Source organism: Hypanus sabinus, chromosome 2 (genome assembly GCF_030144855.1).
Source record: "Hypanus sabinus isolate sHypSab1 chromosome 2, sHypSab1.hap1, whole genome shotgun sequence".
Taxonomy (NCBI): domain Eukaryota; kingdom Metazoa; phylum Chordata; class Chondrichthyes; order Myliobatiformes; family Dasyatidae; genus Hypanus; species Hypanus sabinus.
In genome coordinates this window covers 157,079,951-157,103,211 of record NC_082707.1, presented here as the reverse complement: position 1 = coordinate 157,103,211, position 23,261 = coordinate 157,079,951, and the positions used below count along the sequence as shown (strand labels likewise).

The window sequence follows — 23,261 nt, the reverse complement described above, 5'->3', positions numbered from 1 at the left end:
CCAGAACTGCATACAAAGCTCCAAAATATGACTTAATGATTTATAGTGTTTTAACATGATCTCCCGACTCTAATTTTGTGTGCCAATGCTCACAGAAGGCAAAAAGTGGTTGCAGACGGGTCATATAGAGAGGTCATGGAGGTCGGTGACCAGTGGTGTGCCTCAGGGATCTGTTCTCGGACCCCTTCTCTTTGTGATTTTTATAAATGACCTGGATGAGGAAGTGGAGGGATGGGTTAGTAAATTTGATGACACAAAGGTTGGAGGTGTTGTGGATAGTGTGGAGGGCAGTCAGAGGTTACAGTGGGACACTGATAGGATGCAAAACTGGGCTGAGAAGTGGCAGATGAAGTTCAACCCAGGTAAGTGTGAGCTAGTTTATTTTGGTAGGTTAAATATGCTGGCAGAATATAGTATTAATGGTAAGACTTTTGGCAGTGTGGAGAATCAGAGGGATCTTGGGGTCCAAGTCTATAAGACACTCAAAGCTGCTGTGTAGGTTGACTCTGTGGTTAAGAAGGCATGTGGTGCATTGGTCTTTATCAATTGTGGGATTGAGTTTAGGAGCCGAGAGGTAATGTTGCAGTTATATAGGACCCTGGTCAGACCCCACTTGGAGTACTCTGCTCAGTTCTGGTTACCTCACTATAGGAAGGATGTGGAAACCACAGAAAAGGTGCAGAGGGATTTACAAGGATGTTACTTGGATTGGAGAGCATATTTAATGAGAATAGGTTGAATGAACTTGGCCTTTATTCCTTTGAGTGACGGAGGATAAGAGGTGACCTGATAGAGGTGTATAAGATAATGAGAGGCATTGATTGTGTGGATAGTCAGAGGCTTTTTCCCAGAGCTGAAATGGCTAGCATGAGAGGGCACAGTTTTAAGGTGTTTGGAAGTAGGTACAGAGGAGATGTCAGGGTTAGCTTTTTTACGCAGAGTGTTGAGTGTATGGAATGGGCTGCTGGCGATGGTGGTGGAGGCAGTTACAATAGGGTATTTTAAGAGATTCCTGGATAGGTACATGGGGCTTAGAAAAATAGAAGGATATGGGTAACCCTGGGTAATTTCTAAATTAAGTACATGTTTGGCACAGCATTGTGGGCTGAAGGACCTGTATGGTGCTGTAGGTTTTCTATGTTTCTGTGAAGGCAAGCATCCTATATACCTTCTACATCTGTCGCCAGTTTCTGGGATTTGTGGACTTGTACCTCAAAGTCTCTCCATTTATGAAAACACCTCAGGGCCCACCCTTTTACTGTATATGTTTGATTCTTGTTTACCTCTCAAAATGCATCTTTTCAGTCTCGTCAGGATTAAATTCCATTTGCTATTGCTCCACCCAACTTTTCAACTGATCAAAGTTAAATTATAGCCATAGGCACCCTCCCCTTTAGAGCAGATACAGAGGAAATTTACCAGGATGCTACTTGGATTAGAGGAGAGGTTGAAAGAGCTAGAGTTTTTCTTCTTGGAGCGACACAGGATCAGAGGCGACTTGATACAGGTGAATAAAGTTATGAAAGGTATAGATAGAATAGAAAATCAGCACCTTTTTCTTTGGATGGCAGTGGCCAATACCAGAGAACATCCATTTAAGATGAGTAGGGGAATGTGTCAAAGGTAGATTCTTTGTTTACACAGAAGTGAAGTGAGGGTGCCTGGAATTCATTGCTGGGGGTGGTAGAGGCTGATACAATAAGAATACTTAAAAGACTCTTAGATAGGCACATGGATGTAAGAAAATTGGAGAGTTGCGGGCTGTGTATGAAGGAAAGGTCAGATTGATCATTGAATAGGTTTATATTGGTTGGCAATAATTGAAACTCCTGCATGCCTTAAGTCATTGATGTATGTCACAAACATCAAGGGTCCAGCATTCCAACACCCTCCATAAGGCTAAAATGCTCCATATTATCACTGTCTCTCTCCCTGAAGTCTCCATCTATTGTCTCTTTCTACTGGTGAATGTTGATGTAAGTGCAGTGGATTCTGGTTAATTGGGAAATTGGTTAATTGAAGCAACTCTTAAAGAACAAAAACTAATTGAGAAAATAGCCGGAATTTCCTTTATTTATTTAGGACACTATGCCACTTAAATGGGGCAGTAGACTTTTGCCGAACACCAGTTGCATGAATTGTGTGGACTTGTGTGGCTGTTAGACATTGCACAGTGCTTAGAGCAAACAGATTTTAAATAGTGTTAGTTACGGGTGTTTGTATTCAAAAAGCAGTGATTTTTGTCACTGATGGTTGGTGAGAAATAAGCTGAAGGCAATTCAGAACAGTTCCGTTCACTGCATTTTCGAGCATTCAAGCATGGTGAAGCCAGAAATGACCAGGAATGAAAATGAAACACTTTCACTACTTCAACAAGTTAGAATCTATGAAGAATTTAAACATATTGACAATCATCCTGAATGTTACAATGAAAATGAAGATTTGGAGGATACAATTGTTGAAAGGATTGTATGAAGGCAGTCCATTGATTTTGTTCATTTAGTCAATCAAAAGAACATGGCAGCTTACACTGAATGAATTCCTTCATTAATAACTATTAGGAAGTAATAGTAGTATTGGTAGTTTTTAAATTTATTTTGTATTTTATTTAAATACATAGTTTGTTTCTCAGTTAAATGGTTGTTTGTCTTTTTTATACCTTTAACTATTTCCATAAAACTTTAGCTAATTGGGGCAGCCTGTTAATTGGGCTAAAATGTACTGGGCTCAATGTGTCCTAATTAACCGGAATCCGTTGTATTTATTTAGGAGTTTTGTCCACATTACCTGGCTCTAGGCAAAAATTGACTCTCTGATCCATAAGAGGGCTTAATCTTTCCTGATTACCCTTTAGCTTCCAATACACTTACAAATTCTGTGAGTTTATTCTTAATCTGTATGCCAATAATACTTCAGAGCCCTTTTCTGCCCTGATAATTTCTTTTATTTTTAAGTACGCTCCTACACTGTCTGTATTCCTTAAGAAAAACCTGTTTTTTTGTTACCTGCATCTGTCATATGCTTCATTTATATTTATATCTTTCATCATTATCCTTAATCATTTAGGATTGCCTAAGTTTGCGGCCTTTATCTTTCAGACTTATAAAAGATGTTGGCCCTGAACTCTCACTGTTCCCCTTTTAAAAGACTAATTAATTGTTTTGCCCACAAGCAGCTACTTTCAATCTACTTTTCACAAACAAGGGAAAATCAGCAAATGCTGAAAATCCAAGAAACACACACTCACACACAAAAAATGCTGGAGGAACTTCAGCAGGATTGCTGAAGAGTCTCGGCCTGAAACATCAACTGTACTCTTTTCCATAGATGCTGCCTGGCCTACTGAGTTCCTCCAGCATTTTGTGTGCGTTGCTTCATCTACTTTTGTCAGGTCTTGTATTACTTGTATATTTTTGGCAGTACAATTTTTAATTATGATTTTCAAACAAGAACGTTTATTTCTTGATGAACTGACAACATAGTTTTCAGTTGGAGAAATGATAAGGATTGTATTTTGTGTTTCAATCAGGCAGCAATTTTCTGCAATTATGTATGTACAGTTAGAAATAGAAATGCAAAATGTTATATTCCTGCAAAAGGTTCACAGAAGTGTGATCTTCTTACTTGGCTTAATATTCAGATACTTCGGAAGAAGTTAAGTTTCTGCACTTATTTCATAGATGCAGACTTAGCTTGTCATTTTTTTAAACCTCTTTAACAGTAGTAGGTCTTAGTAACTTTTTCTTAAATACAATGATTTTGACACTAACATTTAACTTCTACAAGAGGAGAGTTATTTTACTCTTTGTGTTTTATTTATCATTAGAAATGTTTTCTTTCCTTTTATTATAAGCTGGTTTTTCTTTTCTCTATGTCTTTCTGTAGTTGATTTATAATTGATATTCTAACAGGCAGTTCCTGATGTAGACACTGCACAATTATTTAATAATTCTTGAATTTGATAAGTTAAGGAAATATGCAGTTTCTTGCCGTGTCATGCTTGTCACTGCTGTCATGTCCCGTTAAGAATGTTGTATATATAAGATGATTATTTGACAGGAACACATTATGCAAAACCCCACAGTAAGTTTATGGGAAACTACAGGTCTTCTCAGTTTCTTGATGTTTGTGGCTCAGAGCAAAGTCCAGCACACTGCTGTTCTTAAATGCGAATTGAACTAGAAACTGACAACATTCCTGAATTTTGCGATGTTACTGCCAAAGCATCCATTGAACAAAGTTGGAACGGCAGTATTAATCACTGCATATGTGATCTTTCAATAAATTGGGAGGTTTGTTTTAATTTCATTTATATTTATATTTTTCATCAAAATCCTTTAGGATTGCCTAAGTTTGCTACCTCAGCTAGGGCTTTACTCTTTACTCTTTTACTCTTTGGAGAGAAAGAGGATGAGAGGAGACACGATAGAGGTATAGAAGATATTAAGAAGAATAGATAGAGTGGACAGCCAGCGCCTCTTCCCCAGGGCACCACTGCTAAATACAAGAGGACGTGGCTTTAAGGTAAGGGGTGGGAAGTTCAAGGGGGATATTAGAGGAAGGTTTTTTACTCAGAGTGGTTGGTACGTGGAATGCACTGCCTGAATCTGTGGTGGAGGCAGATACACTAGCGAAATTTAAGAGACTACTAGACAGGTATATGGAGGAATTTAAGGTGGGGGGGATATATGGGAGGCAGGATTGAAGAGTCAGCACAACATTGTGGGCAGAAGGGCCTGTACTGTGCTGTACTATTCTACGTTCTATGTTCATTTCCTTCATTTATCATTACATGTTCAGCCTCTTTCTTTCTTTAAAGTTGGTATTGAACTGTCTCACAACTCCGTGAAATTTAGAGGGAAAATATGGAGATAATACAATTTACATGATAGGAGAAAGATTTTTGGATGTGGACCAAATTTTGAAGGTTGCAGAACAAATTAATGAGGTTATTTGCCTTGTAAAGAGGGTCATTGAGTTTTTAAAAAAGTATTATATCTTTACAGTTTATTGTTTAGATCCCATTTGAAGTATTGAGCTGGATTTTGTGGTTGTAATGACAGTAAAAATACCAGTACCATGTAACTGGCATTAAGTATGTGTAGTTAAACTAGAAGCTGAAAATTGGTAACCCTTTATTTCTTTCCTTCATTAGTCAAGAATGTGGAATACAGTGGCTTCCAGTTAATTGGGCCATGGTGCACTTAATTGGGACAGGAGAGTGTTTCTGAACACTTTCTAACTAACATCAGTCACATGCTCCTGTGTGCTTGTTAGACACTCCATCATGCTTAGAGCGAACAGTTTCTAAATAGCACCAGTTGCATGCGTTTGTGTTCAAAAAGCAGTGATTTTTGTCGCAGATACTTAGTGAGAAATAAGCAGAGAGACAATTCAGAACTGTCTTGCTGTCAAGCATTCAGGCATAGAAGATGCCAGAAATGGGTGGGAGTGAAAATGAAACAATTTTGCTAATTCAACAAGTTAGGAACTATGAAAAATTCGAAGAGTCATCTAGAATGTTACAATGAAAATGAAGATTTACAAGATGCAATCATGGAAAGGATTTATATGAAAGTGGTCTATTATCTCCACTAGTGTCTGTGCTGATTTTGTTAGCTTATAGTCAATCAAAGAACATGCCAGCGTACACTGCATTAATTCATTTGTCGATAGCTGCAAGGAATTTTACACAATTTTATAGTACTATAGTGGTATTGATGGTGTTCTAATTTGTTTTGTTTTAATTTAATTACATAATTTGTTACTGACTTAAACAGTGGTTTGACTCTTTTATACCTTTTTCAATATTTCCATAAAACTTCAGCTAATTTGAGCAGCTGCTTAATTTAGGTCAAAGTATACTAGTCCCGATGTGATGTGCCCAAATGAACTGGAATCCACTGTATGAGACCAGGAAGTTGTACCAGAGAGGAGTACAATACTAGCTACATCGCTAGTATTTCTGATCATCTCTGCAGTAGAGATGTAGTTGCACAGGGATGGTGCAGAAGAGATTTACAAGGATGATACCTGGATTGGTTAGGTTGGAATTGTCTTCTCTGGAACAGAAGCAGAGGGGAGGCTGAGTTTAGGTGAATTAAAATATGAAATGCCTAGTTAGAGTAAATGGAAGGGTAATTAATATTCCCTAGCCCAGGGGTCAAAATTAGAAAGTAATCATCCAATATAATTGGTAGGAGGATTAGAGGGAGATGAAGAATTATGCAGGACATTTGACCAAATACTGGAAGACGGTAATTTGTTTTTGGAGACCTGTGTGCAGTCAGGGTGTTTCGATTGATTATAGTGAAAATACACCTGTATCTGGAAAGACCAACTGCCAGTGAGTCAGTATCCTGGCAATAGCTACACCATGAAAACAAAAGGACACTCGGTGCAACTCTGTGAAAAGGTTATTGAAAAGTGTAAGACTGGAGAAGGATACAAGAAAATTTCCAAGTCACTGACTATCCCTTTGAATACGGTTAAGTCAACCATCAAGAAATGGAAAGAATATGGCAAAGCTGTAAATTTGTTTAGAGCAGGCTGTCCTCAAAAACTGAGTGACCATGCAAGTAGGGGACTAGTGAGGGTGGTCACCAAGAGACGTGTGCCAACTCTGGAGGAGGACAAGCCTGAGTGGCTGATAAGAGAGGGACAGTGTAAACAACTGTTGCTTGGGTGCTTCACCAGTCACAGACTTATGTGAGAGTGGCAAAGAGAAAACCATTGTTGAAAAAACTCAAATTAATTCTTGGTTAGAGTTTATCAAGAAGGCATGTGGGAGACTCTGAAGTCAGCTGGAAGAAAGTTCTTTAGTCTGATGAAAGCAAAATCCAGCTTTTTGACCATCAGACTAATTGCATAAGCTGAACACCACACATCATCAAAAACTCACAATCCCTTTGGTGAAACATGGTGATGGCTGCATCATGCTGTGAGGATGCTTCACCGCAGCAGGCTGTGGAAGGCTTGTGAAGGTAGAGGGTAAAATGAATGCAGCAAAATACAGGGAAGTGCTGGAGGAAAACCTGATGTAGCCTGCAAGAAAACTGTGATTTAGGAGAAGATTTGTTTTCCAGCAAGACAATGACCACAAGTTTTAAGCTGAAATACGCATGAAAAGCTTATAAACAGCAAAGTTTATGTCCTGGAGTAGCCAAGTCAGAGCTCAGACTTCAGTCCAATTGAGAATTTGTGGCTGGACTTGAAAAGGAATGTTCACTCATGATCCCCATACATCTGACTTGAATAGCTTGAACAGTTTTACAAATAAGAATGTGGAAAATTGCAATGTCCAGATGTGCAAAGTTGATGGAGGCTTATCCACACTGTTATTAGTGCCAAAAGTGCATCTCCTAATTACTGACTCGAAGGGGGTGTATACTTATGCAATCAATTATTTTGCATTTTATATTGTAATTAATCTGCTTTCACTTTGACACAAAATAATGTTTTTCTGTTGATTATAGTAAAAAAAAACCAAATTAAATCCACTGGAACAACAAAACATGGAAACTTCTGGGGGTGGGGTGTATAAAGAGCCATACAGTGCATAACAGATTAGTTCCCTTGAGATATCCGGGGCTGATATAGAGACGTTTTACTGTTTACTGCAATTCATCATGCCGTAATTAATTATTAATTAATCATTAACTAATGCATGATTAATTGCAGTAAACAGTGAGATGACTTTGCATTAGCTGTGACAACAGTGGTTTTCTTCTGAGATCTTCATACGATAATCAAGTTGTTAAGCAAAGAGTAACGTGAAGGACTGACATTGTAGAGCTGTTGATTAGCTGCTAAATTTAATCCTTTGCACACACACTTAAATACTTATTTCAAGGGATTGGCAAATGCTGCTTTACATCACAAATCTAATAACTCTAGCCCTTTAATGAAGCAAATGGCTCCTCCTTGATGAGGGATAGTTACTGTATATTTCTTATATCTGGCTTCCCTCAAGAGCCCTATTTAGATAATTATTTAAGATAAGACTATATTAACTATCAACCTAACCAACTCAACTGTATTGACACCAGAGTCTGTCTTTCCCTTATCTGCATCCAAACTAGTGTGACTCGTTCCTTAATTTCTGAGTAAAATATCATCTGGCTTTGTCTGGATACCAGATATTGCATTTGGAGATGTAAAATCATTTGTTGAAGCTTATGAGGAATGCTAATTCCTCTGCTTTTATTTTATAAGCCCTTCTCTGCCCACAATGTCTTGATTATTATTAAAATATTATGGAATTGATATTTTCATACATTGAATATCCTATTCTGTCTAACTTGTCGTACCAGCTAACACACAGCTTAATTTTCAATATATAATAATGAATCCAAAACTTTTAACTTAGAAGCTCTAACGTTTGATAGAAAAATCTGTAGCACAAGATTACAGTTGAGCTGAATGTAGATGGGTCTGTTGGGAGTTGGAAGAGATTATGGAGGAGGGAGACAGAGTCAAATTGTATTGCTCAAATTAATAGATTTTGGTGGTCTGGTCCATTAGTGGTAGGGAGGTCGATAGGTTAGTGAGAGGCTTCAAAGCAACCAAATATTCCTACTAAGAGAGTTATTGAACTAACAAAAATTGTGAAACCAGGATTATATATAGTGACATTAAATAGGAATAGAGGCTGTTTATAAAATTAAATTTCTGGATCTGTTTGTTACTTTCTTTTTCAATCTTATTATTATTATTAATATCAACAAAATAAAATTGATGCATAGATAATGGGATTACAAACATACACATTACAATTGAACATGAAAGAATACATAAGCAATAGTTACAGTGTAACTGAGTATTCCCAAATCATGGACGATACAAGTAACAAATAAACAAGGCAAACCTAGGTATATCATAATATATATTAAAAAAAACAGAAAAAAGAAAAAGAAAAAAAATTATGCAAAAAAACTAATCTAATAATCTAATAACTAATAAGGGAAAAAAAGAAAAAATGGAAAAAAAAGGGCTGATTATAATATCTCACAACAATACAAAATCATCAGTGTCGTCAACTCTGATCCTCTCAACATATATAAAATCGAAACTGGAAAAACAAATAGGCTTGGAACGGGGTCATATTACATCATATGAAAATATTGAATAAATGGTCTCCATATCTTTTCAAATTTAATAGAAGTATCAAATACAACACTTCTAATTTTTTCTAAATTTAGACATAACATAGTTTGAGAAAACCAATGAAATACAGTAGGAGGATTAATTTCTTTCCAATTCAACAAAATAGATCTTCTAGCCATTAATGTAAGAAATGCAATCATTCGACAAGCAGAAGAGGATAAATGGAGTGAGTCCATCATTGGTAAACCAAAAATTGCAGTGATAGGATGAGGTTGTAAATCAATGTTCAATACCGTAGAAATAATATCAAAAATGTCTTTACAATATTTTTTCAAAAGCGGACTTGACCAGAACATATGAGTTAAAGACGCTATCTCAGAATGACATCGGTCACAAATAGGATTTATATAGGAATAAAAATGAGCCAATTTATCCTTGGACATATGAGCCCTATGCACAACCTTAAACTGTATTAATGCACCATGTTTGTTACTGGAAATGTCAGTGTTTATTGTCCATCCCTAATTGTCCTTGGGGTAAATTTGAGCCATCTTTTTGAAACACCTTGAAGACATCTTCAGCTGTATAAAGCTATCATCAGGCCACATTTGGAGTATAGTGTTCAGTTCTGATGACCACATTACAGGAAGGATGTGGACATTTTGGAGAGGGTTCTGATGAGACTCACCAAATTGCAGCTTGTGGTAGAGAGTATTGATACTCGTTTAATCTGGTATATGAGACCTTGAATGCACAAGAATGCATGAAGCTGCATAGTAGTGTACTCAGCCCAGTAAATCACAACATATCCCTCCCCACCATTGATAAAAATCTACATGAGGCACTGACTCAAGAAAATAACATCAATTGTCAAAAATCCCACCATCCAGTCCATACCATCTTATTGCAGATCAAGCAGCATCTGTGGAGCTAAAGGGATAGTCAATATTTCGTGTTGAAACACTGTATCAGGACTTTAACTCAGTCATTAGAACAGTGCATTTTGTCACTGGTACACAGTATACACACTGGTGCAGAAAATGAATGTATGCAGTCTAGGTCAGTCATGTGACCTAATTTGTCTTTAATGATATTGACTGCCTTTAGAGGTTTGGTTCTGCAACCATACAGCCAAGTGGAAAGATTCCATTATCCTTCTGACTTGTGCCTTGTAGATGGTAGAGAGGCCATGGGCTGTACTGAGGTGAGTCACTTGCTGCAGAATACTGAGTTTCTGACTGTTTCTTACAGCCACAATATTTGTATAGTTGGTCTGATTGGATTTCTGGTCAGTGGTAATCCTTAAATATTAATGATAGGGCAACTCAGCGATGGTAATCCATTGAATGTCAAGGATAGATTGTTCATCATTATCTTGCACTGTTGTGCTGAGAATGCCATTTTCCACTTCTTAGCCCATACCCAACATTATCTAGGTGTTACCTCACTAAGGTATGAGCTGCTTCGTATGTTAAGGGATTGTGAATAGAATTGCCATTAGCCACAGATGAAAAGTCAGAAAGATTTTCCTGAATCTTTGCCTTTTTGGTTAACTTCTGTGCCTAGTTATTTGTAACCCAGGTGATTAGCTGATCTGGCTGGCTCAAAATCAGCTTTTTACTCCAGGTGATGATACACTGTCCCCTTGGTACTGGTTGTGATACAAAATTATTTTTAGATCATTCTAATAGTGCAGTTTGAAACCACGAATGTGTCAAACTATTGACAAATGCATTATTAATTATTGTGCCATTTTGAACCCCATGTTGTTTTAATATGAACATAATCTCCAGAGAGACACTGAAGCTAGTGGATACAGTAGTGTTTTATTCAACAAAAATGAGCAGCAGGCATCATATTGAAACCCTTTCGGAGGAAGAGGCTTGTTCAACCAATGTTACATGACCTTTTGCATGCTAAAGATCAAAGGAAAATTCTATATTTTCAGTGTATGTACAATGCTTCCTTTGGATTACATATAATTTTTACTCCTCCTTCATCACCCCACACTCTAAATACCCAAAATAAATGTTAATCAGCATTGCCTGGTTTTCAATTAACTGGAGTCCACAGTTTAAGGAAGCTGTTGTCCAGTCTTGTATTTTAAATTTAATCTACGATTCTCATTCAGGTCTAAAGATTGTTTGCTGAAGTTAATCTTCTGCTGTTATCCGAACTCCAGAACATGTCCTAACACATGTTAAAACTTTATATCTTGGAAAAGGAAGAATGTATTGATGCTAATCAATTTTTTTGCAATATCCTTGAAACATTAGGTTCTATGATATGTCATCTTAAGTGCTACTGGACTGGAGATAGAGCAGGCTGAGGGTAAATCAATACAAGGGGAGAAATCTATGTGAACTCTATATAGAACTGTTTTGCCTGAAATAACCAATACACAGCTCTTGTGACGGCCGAGTGCTGTCATCATATGACGACATCTCTTTTTGCAATACCTTATGTTATCTTGCCAAAAGGATATACTCCGATCTAGCATCTTAAATTTGCACATAAATGAGCTGCAATAAGCAATGCTGAAAATCTATTTCACTGCCTGATACATTCCACATTCTGCTGCAAAAGAGAAACCAATGCTTTTTCAGTGTTGATCATCTATGGAACACATTTGAAGTACCTGTAGATGAGTTGCCATCCCAGTAAGGCTACAGTACAGGAGTACATGCATACTGAGCAGCACACTGTGTGTAGAGCCATTGATCCAGTGGATCATATTAAAGTTCTGCAGATCAGGCAGGGCATGAAGACCAGTGGTAACTAACTAGCTAACATGAAGGAATGGTTTCATAGATATATTATTAATGATATGACTAACTTGTCTAACCATCTTCAGGCAAAAGATAAAGCATTTCATCCTCCTGTTGAGGCTCACTATTCACAGCTGCAAGTCTTTAGCCAATTTAAGTCATTCACTTATATGACAAGAAACAGTATTTAAGTAAATGTAAAATTCAGCTGTTTAACAATACCTTGGAAATGCAGCTTTTAGTATTATTTTATAATGCTGATGTGAAGAGGATATTCTTTAGAGTATTCTATTACATTTCAATAGCATGAATTGTTACCTGACCAATTGAAACAAACCTATTAAGTATAACTCTTTCCAATTGTACAATTGGTTAAGTTTTGGCAAATGCAATAAATGGTAGTTTATATGTAACACCTGTTTCATTCACAGGTACAACGGTTCTCTTCCAAATGGAGACAGGGGTCGCAGGAAAAGCAGATTTGCACTTTTTAAACGATCAAGAGCTAATGGAGTCAAGCCCAGTACAGTGCATGTTATTTCCACTCCCCAGGCTTCTAAGGTATGTAGTTAGGTGGATTGATTGGAATATAATTAATTAAAATGTAGTCATTGGCTGCATTTTAATTATTAGCTTATTTCTTCTCCCTAAGTTATTTTTCCTTCTGCTGACTTAAACATTTTTCAGATACTACAGATTAGTTTGTGAAGCATTGCATTTTTTGAATGTTGAATTATATGAGTTTTGGTCCTGATGCTGGTGTTTGACCTGAAACACCAGCGATTCCTTTCCTTTGACAGATGCTGCTTAACTGAACAATTCTTCCAGCTGATTGTTTGTTGCTCCACATTCCATCATTTGCAATCTCATATCTCTTATTTGAACTGCTATGTTTTTAAAAATGTTAATCACAGGAACATTGTTATTCTGTGCAGGTTGGAAACAGTAGCCAGGACTCCATCAGATGATGATCATATGTTCTTAGATCATATCTTTCAAAGCATGCAGGGAACCACTTTCTTACCTCTAGCTCTTGGAAAATCAATATAATTAAAAGTTAGGTCTTTCCTATGTTAGTGGCTATAGAAATCTGCATCGGTGTCTAGATTGTCTCGTAATATAGGTCATGGTCACTGTCATAATGAACTTTCTAGCCTTTAGGTAATTTTAAACTGAGTGACTAGTCTAAGCTAAGTATCATAGTTGGATGCACTCTGCTGCATTGAAGAGGCAACTAATGCTGATTGTTCACTTTCCCTCGATCAGAGACTTATTCTGGTGCCATGTGCTAGTGAATATAGGAAAAGGGCAAGTGCCTGGCTGAAGAGATGGTGCAGAAGGAAGGTCTTTAGAATTCTGGATTACTGTTACCATTTGTAGGGAAATTGGAACCTGCAAAAGCCAGATTGTATTTGAACTGCATTTGGTCCAACATCCTTGCGGTTTCAGAGGTGGGCGTTTCTAGTGTTGTTGGGGAGGCTTTAAAATAATATGGCAGGGGATAGATATACAGAGAAGGAGTGTATTTTGGAATGAGACAAATATAGAAAGAAAATTAATTCAATCTAGTAGGCACATGAGAAGAATGTGAGACTGGGCCATATCTATTTTAACGCAAGGAGTCTAACAAGTAAGACAGACAAATTATTCCTAAGCTCCATCTATATGGCTTCTTGCTTCAATAGTGTGTGACATGAATAACAATCCTATGATCACCATCCTTGTCTTTTAATTAAGCACCTCACTCCCTAAACTCACTTTACAGGAGCTTGTTATTCCTGCCGCTAGATATAAAACCTATTTGTAAGCCGTAGAGGACACCATATGACTGCCACTTTATGGTGTTCGCTATTGTTAGTTGGAGGAGGTCCATTACTGTTTCACCTGGAAAATCTGTATGGGTCCCTGGAAAATGAAAGGGTATTGTCATCGAACAATGCAGCACAAAAGAAGGCCCATCAGTCCAACATATCCATGCCGATCAAGATGCCCATTAAGCTGGTTCCATTTGCCTGCATTTGGCCCATGTTCTTCTAAACCAATGATTCCCAAACCTTTTTGGGTTACTGCTCCCTTGGCTCCCAGACCATTTCCCCAGCATCCCCCTCTCCTTTTCCAGCCATTACATAAAAACTATAAGAATTTTGATTTGTAATACACAGTGAAAGAAAATAGGAACTGCAAATTCAAAGCAATGACAAATAATTGCAAATATTGTTCAAACATATTTAAAACTACAAATACATTTATTTATCTATTTAATTGCAGTAAAAACAATTTTCATCAATGATTTTAGAGTATCCATTTGTTGTTCAACTATTCACTGCTGCATTGCTTTTACACCTTTGAATGAGATGGATGGGTTTGGTGCACTGATATCAGCTTCTCAACATTAGGCTGAATATCACTCAGAAGGAGTCTTAGATCCTCATGTTCAGTAATTTGCAGTCTGTTTCATTGCTTTGAGAGAAGTTGGCGACTGCACTGAAACTGTTCTCCACTAAATATGACATTGGAAAGGCAGTAAAGAATACTTAGACCTTTATCAGTGCAGTCGTGTTCAAAGATTTCTTTCTGTAAGCAAAAGTCTTGATATGATTTTTTTGAACTGTGGTTTCAGCTCAAAGTAATTTTGTTGCAAGATCAATTCTTCCATTCTCCTGTTAATTCCTTATTATAAGTGTTCAGGAATGGATTTATTACCCATTCTGGAATTTGGATCATGAGAAGATCCTGTAATCTCTCTGACACGTCTTTATGCACCACACCCAGGTAGGCACAATGTACTTGAAGATTGTCATCTGGTATTCTTTCTTTTGCATCCAACTCAGAGAGGCTCGGAAATTGGAAAAGATTGTGAAGGCCAATGTTGCACTTAAATAGGATTAACTTGGACAGAAATGTGGAGATGACTGATTTGACTTTGATATCTCACCATTTCCATGCAAATGAACATTGATTTCATTAAACCTTGAATAATTCTGACAAATAAGCCATATCATGCTTCATATTCTTAAGTTGATTACTGAATGAAGCAGTTGAGTCTTCAAAGAATTTTAAAGCATCTCAGGCTGTTTCAGTTTGAGAGCCATCTGATTTCTGATTTTCTTTACTGCTGTGATAACAGAATTTAATAATTTGTGCAGTCAATCACTTAGGTTTTTTACAAGATGTTGTCTGAATTACACAGTTAGGTGCAGGTTTTTTCAAGAAAGTAATAAGCCTATGGTAGCGCCTTGTCAATGATGGTGCCCCATCTGGTGAGTGAAATGTTCTTCTCTTTGAAAAATTGTTCAACAACCTGAAATATTGATTTTGCATTTATTTCTAGTCCCCTTGAAGTAAGTCTTGAACTATGCTTTCATCTGTTATGAAGTGAACATAGCTAAGAAGCAAAGATTTGTTCCTTGGCAAAGTTGATTCATCCAATTGCAGAGTAAATTCTGTTGTCCTAAGTGTGCTGTACAACGTGCATTCTCAGACATTTCATCTATTCAGCTTTGAACAGAATTGTCACTGAGTGGAATCATTTTAATTATTTCGTCTGGTGACTTGTGTAAAACTGTACTCAGAACTTCTACTGGCAAAATCAGTTCTTCTTCAATTGTATAGGGCTTTCCAGATTTAACAAAGAGCAATGAAATGTATAAGGCATGTAAACCATCACTGTTTTGTTGTGAAGTGCTGGTAAAGCAGAGTCTTAGAGAACAGTAGGTTAACAAGAGGTGAGGTGAATATGTAATCATTGTAATTAATTATGAGGCATTGAGATTTAAATGCTTATAATAAGTGATTCACTTCTTAAATTAAGACTGTAATCCCTCAGCTACTCCCCCTTGCTGCCAAGCACCCGCCACTGCCCTCTTTATCTCTTTCATCCACTTAGAAGCTTTCACTGCCCACATTGGGAACCACCTTTCTAAACATTTCCAAACCACGTACCAGACCAAGGTATGTTTTCTCTTGACTTCCTCTTCCTATAGTCCACAGTCAATTCCTTGGTCTTGCTGATGTTGAGTGTGAGGCTGTTGTTGTGACGCAACTCAGTCACCCAATCTATCTCACCCCTGTTTGCCTCCTTGTCACCATCTAGATTCTGCCAACAGATGTCATTATCATGATTGTGTCATGGTGACATTGTCAGAATTGGTATGGTAGAGGCTAGAACAGGGGTGGGCAAACTTTTTGACTTGTGGGCCACAAAGGGTTCTAAAATTTGACAGGGGGGCCGGACCAGGAGCAGATGGACGGAGTGTTTTGGTAATACACCTCATAAGAGAAAATAAAATATCATGGGATATGTAGAAAACATGTGCTTTAATTTCAATTGAAAATGAACAAATGCATTTCAACAAAATATCTGTCTTTGAAGTCCCATGGTATTTAGCTATTTATTGAAATGACTTTTAAAACACTGAAAATTAAATGAATAAAATACAGCTTTTTTAATAGTAACAGTTATTATTTTAAAGCACTGAAAATTCTGTTATCCTTCAAGATATTATCATCATCACTCTCCTCCTGACTGTCTTTATTTCAAAAACGGTAGGAGATGCGGGTCTACTTGTCCTGCTCCTTTTTATTCAATTGTCTCCTGTGCCAAAACTCAACAACGACCAGCACAAAGACAGAACACTGACAGCGCGCCAGTATGCAGAGCGCGTTATTTGATCTGGAGCGCATTTTTTATTTTGAGAACGTACGTGCACCTGCGCACTACTCATGTCCATCACTTAACAGAAATGACATGTAACATGTAAGGCTTATTGAAAAAAAATATTTTCAAATGCATTTTTTACATAACACAACGAAGAAACTTATTTTTAATTTCAGTGGGAACAGTGTTGTTGGTCTCCCTTTTTAGCCAGCGCATCAAAGTTTTAGTTTTGTTGTGGCGATTCTCAGGATGGATCTGGAGTGTTGGTCAGTTAACTTGGATCTGTGGCTGGCTTTGTTGATGTTCATGACGCTGAATGCCTGTTCACACAAATAGGTCGAGCCGAACAAAGAGTAAAGCGCAAATGTGGAGTAATACGCTGTACCTCAACAAAGGTCAATGTATATAGAGTGCGTCATCTATTGGGAAAACGCCAGAATTGCGGGGAAAAAACGTTAACAAGGTTTATTAATATAATTTCATCAAGTTCTGCGGGCCGGATTAAAAAGCTTAACGGGCCGCATATGGCCCGCGGGTCGTAGTTTGCCCATGCCTGGGCTAGAAGAATAGAATGGAGCCCTTAGAAGCAGCAGAGTGAGAGGAGTGTAGTCAGGATAGCTATAGGACTCAATGGGCTTACAGTAAATGAAGGTAGTTCCTGGGTTATAAGGATTTTGTTCTTGAAAACAGATTCTTTCATAAGTCAGAAACAAATAATTTTAATGAGAGTTGATTAACATGGATGTCGTTATCTGTTGCCTTCCTCTGTGTGATTATGTGGTACCGAATCACAATGTCCAATATTCAGTGGCAAGTTTTAATGGCCTTAAAGTATCAATGGGTGTTGCATTAGTTTGAATGAAATATTTTACAAGTGTCATTAGAAGAGAATACATTGTCAGTTTCTAAGTCATATTTCTTAAATGGTCCTCTTAGAAGGATATAGTCTGCTTGATTACTGTAGGGATGTTACATGATATCATTTTTTGAAGACTGGTTGTGTTTTGAATTAAATAACTGGTACTCCTATTTCATAGTCTGTGAAGCTTTTCTGTAACTAACTTTCCTATTTTGAAAAGTTCTTTCAATGAGATTTACAGGAAGATGTTGTTTCCAGCTTGGCACTGCTGACCGTCGCACCTCCAACAGTGCCCTTAGATCAGCTGCAAGGTCATCAGCAACCAGGGACCACCATTCATTGATGTTTTACTCCCTTAGCCCTGGTACATCTCCTGGTGGTGGAGTAGTGGCAGGGATGTCTCCCTGCCACCCCTGCACCTTTCAATGGGGTTAGTCGGTCCCCCAATTTCTGTTCTTCCTCTTCAGCCACAGCCAAAAGCTGCCCTTTTCTCCCTCTTCAGCCAAATTTCTGGTGGCCCTCCTGAGCCTCACTGCCATATCACAGAGTAACCTTGTCGTTGATGTGCTGATGAAGCCGTGGTATCCTACCTGATGGTCCTTCAGCCAGTTTCCTTACTCTCAGCTGCCAGGTCTGAGTACTTCAACCTATTCCTTCCTATCATGGGTTAGTTAACTCAATGAAGATGACTAACTTGGCGTCCATGGGCCACAGTATTCTCTCTGGATGAAGAGATGGGCTGGTGATTTCTGTAGGGAAATGTAGCTATCTGCTGAGATCTGTCCTCTTGTTTCACTCATTTAAAAAATTATGAGAGAATTTGGGTAAAGACAGATTTCCGTGAGCTTCATCTTCCATTACTCAGGAGGTCCTGTTTGCTAAGCTATTCCCCAAAATATTGATCAAAACTTGTGAAAGAAAAGGGAAAAGTTGGATCATGTGAAAATGAAAGGAAACTGGAAAGTAATAGAAATGATGATAAAACCTTTAAATATTGCTTGGGAGCAAAAAGCAACATGTAAACACTCATCACTGGAAAATGATATGAGGAGGTTTCTGACAAGTTTTGATACAAAGAATTATCCATATTGTCTCTACCTTTCCTGCCTTTCTCTGTAACTTTGTGCTGTTTTATTCTGATATTTACTGCTTTCGATAACTTGAAAGGTATAATTTGTTTCTTCAGAGATATTGTCTGCCCTGCTAAATATTTCCAGCGTTTTCTGTTTTATCTCAGTAATTATATCCCAATATGCCAACAAGTGTAACATAGTGTTTATAACATTTTCACTGGCTTTTACAGAGAATGTAGAGAATAAAATGTTAACAGTCATATCATATAGATGCAGGGTGGAGAGTATCATAACTGGTTGCATCACAGAGTGGTGTGGAAACACCAATGCCCAGTACTGGAAAAGTCTACAAAAAATGATGGGCACAGCTAAGTCCATCACAAGCAATGCCCTCCCTATTATCGAGCATGTTTACAAGGAGCACTACCACAAGAAAGCAACATCAATCATCAAGGAATCCCATCATCCAGACCATGCTCTCTTCTCATTACTACATTGGGCAGGAGGTATAGGAGCTTTAGGTCTCACACCATCACATGGCTATTATCCTTCAATCATGATAACTACAATCAATTTAACGATGAACTGACTCCACAACCTATAGACTCCCTTTCAAGGACCGTACAACTTATGTTCTTAGTTTTTTAAAACTTTTTTTGCATTTATTATTGGCATGATTTGTCCTCTTTTGCACATTGAATGTTGTCAGTTTAGTTTTTCATCAACACTTCTGTATTTCTTTAAGTCCCTGCAAGAAAATGAATCTTAAGGGCAGTATATGGTGACATATATGTACTTTGATAATAAACTTATTCTGAACTTTGAATTTTGAAATTGCTGATTCTACATCTAATGATTAGGACTGCAACAGTGCACTTGGAGGAATACTGGCTTCTGAGTTTCTGTTTTACATCACACTGCAGTCACTTTCACAAAGTAATGAATTCTGAGAGGTTCACCACAATGACAACCACAAATTCCAGTCTGTTGATTTTATTGAAGAATACATCTTAGGTGTCAGTAGAGATGCTTCTTCTTAGTACTTTAGTTTAATGGTGTCTCTTGGGCAATGAGGAATTGTTAACTGCTGTGTTTTCAATTAATGAACTGAGATTTTGTGTATTTTTTATAGTGAAAACAGTTTCAGTAAATTTGCTTCATTGTGAATTTACTGTCAACATAAGCAGATTAAAATATGGGACTCCTTAATTTATTACTTCAAAGTTATTTTTAAGGCACTTCCTTCTGATTCACGTGATTTCTGAAATGTTTCAGAGCAAGTGCATTTTTTTTCTGTATACTATTTGGTCAAGTAAAGATGTTGGTATCTAGTTTAATAGGAATTATTGATAGTTCCTTGAGAACTGCTAGGTATATTCAGCATGATTTCAGATTCAGAATTACTTATCACATATACATCAAAACATACAGTGAAATGTGTATGATAACTACATACCTAAGGTAGTGCTGGGGGGTATTCTAGCACCAATATAGCATGCCTACAGTGTTCAGCAGAACAACACAAGCAGCTATAACGACACCAACAAAGCAAGCCCATTTATCCCACACACCCAGACAGGCAGACCTCCAACCCCAGGACAGGCCATCTCTATTCCTCCAGTTTTTGGCCCTGGACTCTTAGATTTACAGACATTGAGCCTCCAACTTTGAACTTCGCTGTTCTCTGGGCACACCCAGTCCTCCAACTGCCTGGTGACCTGGGGGATAATCGGTCCTCCTGACCCTTTTGGGCTTGCTGGCTTCGGTCTTTGATTTTCAGGCTGCTACTTCTGGATTCTGCCAACATCTGTGTATCAACCCAAGGACTCATCAATCATGGGTTTGATCTTTGGGCCTCAACTTCCAGACTCATTTAGATCTCTAGTTCCAGTAGTTTGGCCTATTATCAGTCAAGTTAATTGCTTCATCTATGACAGCTACAAAAAGTTCTTGGATCATTTCCTCCACCAAGGCAATATTTGTTACAAACAGAAATTGCTCACTCAGCAGATCAGGCAGCACCTTGGAAAATGAAACAGAGTTAACATTTATTGTCAAAATTCCTACATAAATTTCATTAAAAAGATAAATTCCATATTGCAGTGAGGTCTGCTTCAGATTTAGTCTCATTATGAGCAGTTGCTGTTTTATAGCTCATAAAGAGCACTAGCTGGTGTTCTGATCTGTTGTCTCAAAGTTTCTGCTGGCATTCTTATTGTCATATTTACTCTAAGCTGAAGTTGCATTTTGTCATAGTTCTCCATCACATTGAACTATCCTTAACTGCACTGTTTTCCTTCCAAAAGACTGTTCTTTTGTTACAGTACATTTTCCCCTTCACTTTAAGCTGTATTTGCTCTTTCCAGTTGCCACTGATTTGTATCTTTCTTGTCCCATTCCAGTAATGGCCCTGTTTTAATAATAACAGTAATGCTAACAAGGGGAAAAAGATGCCATTTAGTACATTGGAGATAGATTCTGATAGTTATTTTAAAAGGGAGTTGGAGACTTGAAAAGAAAACAATTACAGGTCTTGAGAAAAAAACAGGCAAGTGAGACAATTGAACTGGTCTTTCAAAGTTCAATGTACATATATGTCACCATATGTAGTCCTGAGATTCATTTCTTGTGGGCCATCTTAGTAAATCCAAGAACCGTAATAGAAGCAATGAAAGACGGTACCCAAAAGGGCAGCAAACAACCAATGAGCAAAAATACAACAAACTATGCAAATACAAAAGAGCAAAAAATTAATAATAAATAAATAAGCCATAGATAGCAAGAACATGAGATGAAGCGTCCTTGAAAGTGAATCTATAAGTTTTAGGAAAAGGTCAGTAATGGGCCAAGTGAAGTCGAATGAAGTTATTCCCACTGGCTCAACAGCAATGATGGTTAAGGGTAATAGCTGTTCTTCAACCTGGTAGTGTGAATCCAAAGGTTCCTGTACATTCTTTCTGATGGTGGCAGCAAGAAGTGAGCATGACCTGGGTGGTGTGGGTCCCTGATGATGGATGCTACTTTCCTGCAATAGCGCTCCCTATAGTTGTGTTCAGTGGAAGGGTGGGCTTTATTCGTGATGGACTGGGATGTATCTACTATTTTAAGGAATTTCCATTCAGGCACCATGAAGAATACATCCATACTTCCATTCAAGTGACAGGCTGCATTACCATCTGGTATTGGGGGTGGGGAGATCTACTGCATATCATCAAAGTAAGCTGCAGAGAGTTGTACAATTAGTCAGCTCCATCATGGGCCCTAGTTTGATAGTATCCAAGACATCTTCAAGGAGTAATGCCTCAAAAAGACAGTGTCCATCATTAGTAGGTTCAATAGGTACATTTAATGTCAGAGAAATGTATACAACGTCCTGAAATTCTTTTTCTCCATAAACATCTATGAAATCAGAGGAGTGCCCCAAAGAATGAATGACAGTTAAACGTTAGAACCCCAAAGCCCCCCCCCCCCCCAGCTCCCCCCTCACATGCACAAACAGCAGTGAGGCAACAACTCATTAAAAACACCCTACCATCCTGAACATGCATTCTTCTCATTGCTACCATCAGGAAGGAGGTATAGAAGTCTCTCAGTGAGAGAGTATTTTGGAGATAGTGATCACAATTTTATCTCCTTTACCATAGCATTGGAGAGGGATAGGAACAGACAAGTTAGGAAAGTGTTTAAATGGAGTAAGGGGAAATATGAAGCTATCAGGCAGGAAGTTGGAAGCATAAATTGGGAACAGATGTTCTCAGGGAAATGTACGGCAGAAATGTGGCAAATGTTCAGGGGATATTTGTGTGGTGGTCAGCATAGGTATGTTGCAATGAGACAGGGAAAGGATGGTAGGGTACAGGAACCATGGTTTACAAAGGCTGTTGAAAATCTAGTCAAAAAGAAAAGAAAAGCTTAGGAAAGGTTCAAAAACTAGGTAATGATAGAGATCTAGAAGATTATAAGGCTAGCAGGAGGAAATTTAAGAATGAAATTAGGAGAGCCAGAAGGGGCCATAAGAAGGCCTTGTTGGGCAGGATTAAGGAAAACCCCAAGGCATTCTGCAAGTATGTGAATAGCAAGAGGATAAGACGTGATAGAATAGGACCAATCAAGTTTGACAGTGGAAAAGTGTGCATGGAACCAACTGGAGGAGATAGCAGAGGTACTTAATGATTACTTTGCTTCAGTATTCACTACGGAAAAGGATCTTGGTGATTGCAGGGATGACTTACAGTGGACTGAAAAGCATGAGCGTATGGACATTAAGAAAGAGGATGTGCTGGAGCTTTTAGAAAACATCAAGTTGGGTAAGTTTCTGGGACTGGATGAGATGTACTCCAGGCTACTGTGGGAGGTGAGGGAGGAGATTGCTAAGCCTCTGGCAATGATCTTTGCATCATCAATGAGGACGGGAGAGGTTCTGGAGGATTGGAGGGTTGTAGATGTTGTAACCTTATTCAAGAAAGGGAGTACAGATAGCCCAGGAAATTATAGTCCAGTGAGTCTTACTTCAGTGGTTGGTAAGTTGATGGAAAAGATCCTGAGAGCCTGGATTAATGAACATTTGGAGAGGCATAATATGATTAGGAATAGTCAGCATGGCTTTGTCAAAGGCAGGTCGTGCCTTACGAGCCTGATTGAATTTTTTGAGGATGTGGCTAAACACATTGACGAAGTTAGAGTAGTAGATGTAGTGTATATGGATTTCAGCAAGGCATTTGATAAGGTACCCCATGCCAGGCTTATTGTGAAAGTAAGGAGGCATGGGATCCAAGGGGACCTTGCTTTGTGGATCAAAA

The 23,261-nt window shown here is 38.0% G+C and overlaps 1 protein-coding gene across 4 annotated transcripts in view; it reads left to right on the top strand.

Moving 5' to 3' along the window:
• LOC132385391 (E3 ubiquitin-protein ligase pellino homolog 2) overlaps positions 1-23,261 on the top strand; it is a 153,372-nt gene that overhangs the window by 99,675 nt on the left and 30,436 nt on the right. For all 4 annotated transcript variants that reach the window (XM_059957448.1, XM_059957441.1, XM_059957445.1 and 1 more), the window contains one exon: positions 12,305-12,434. In XM_059957448.1, the coding sequence (XP_059813431.1) occupies positions 12,305-12,434 (130 nt within the window). The remainder of the gene's footprint in view (positions 1-12,304; positions 12,435-23,261) is intronic.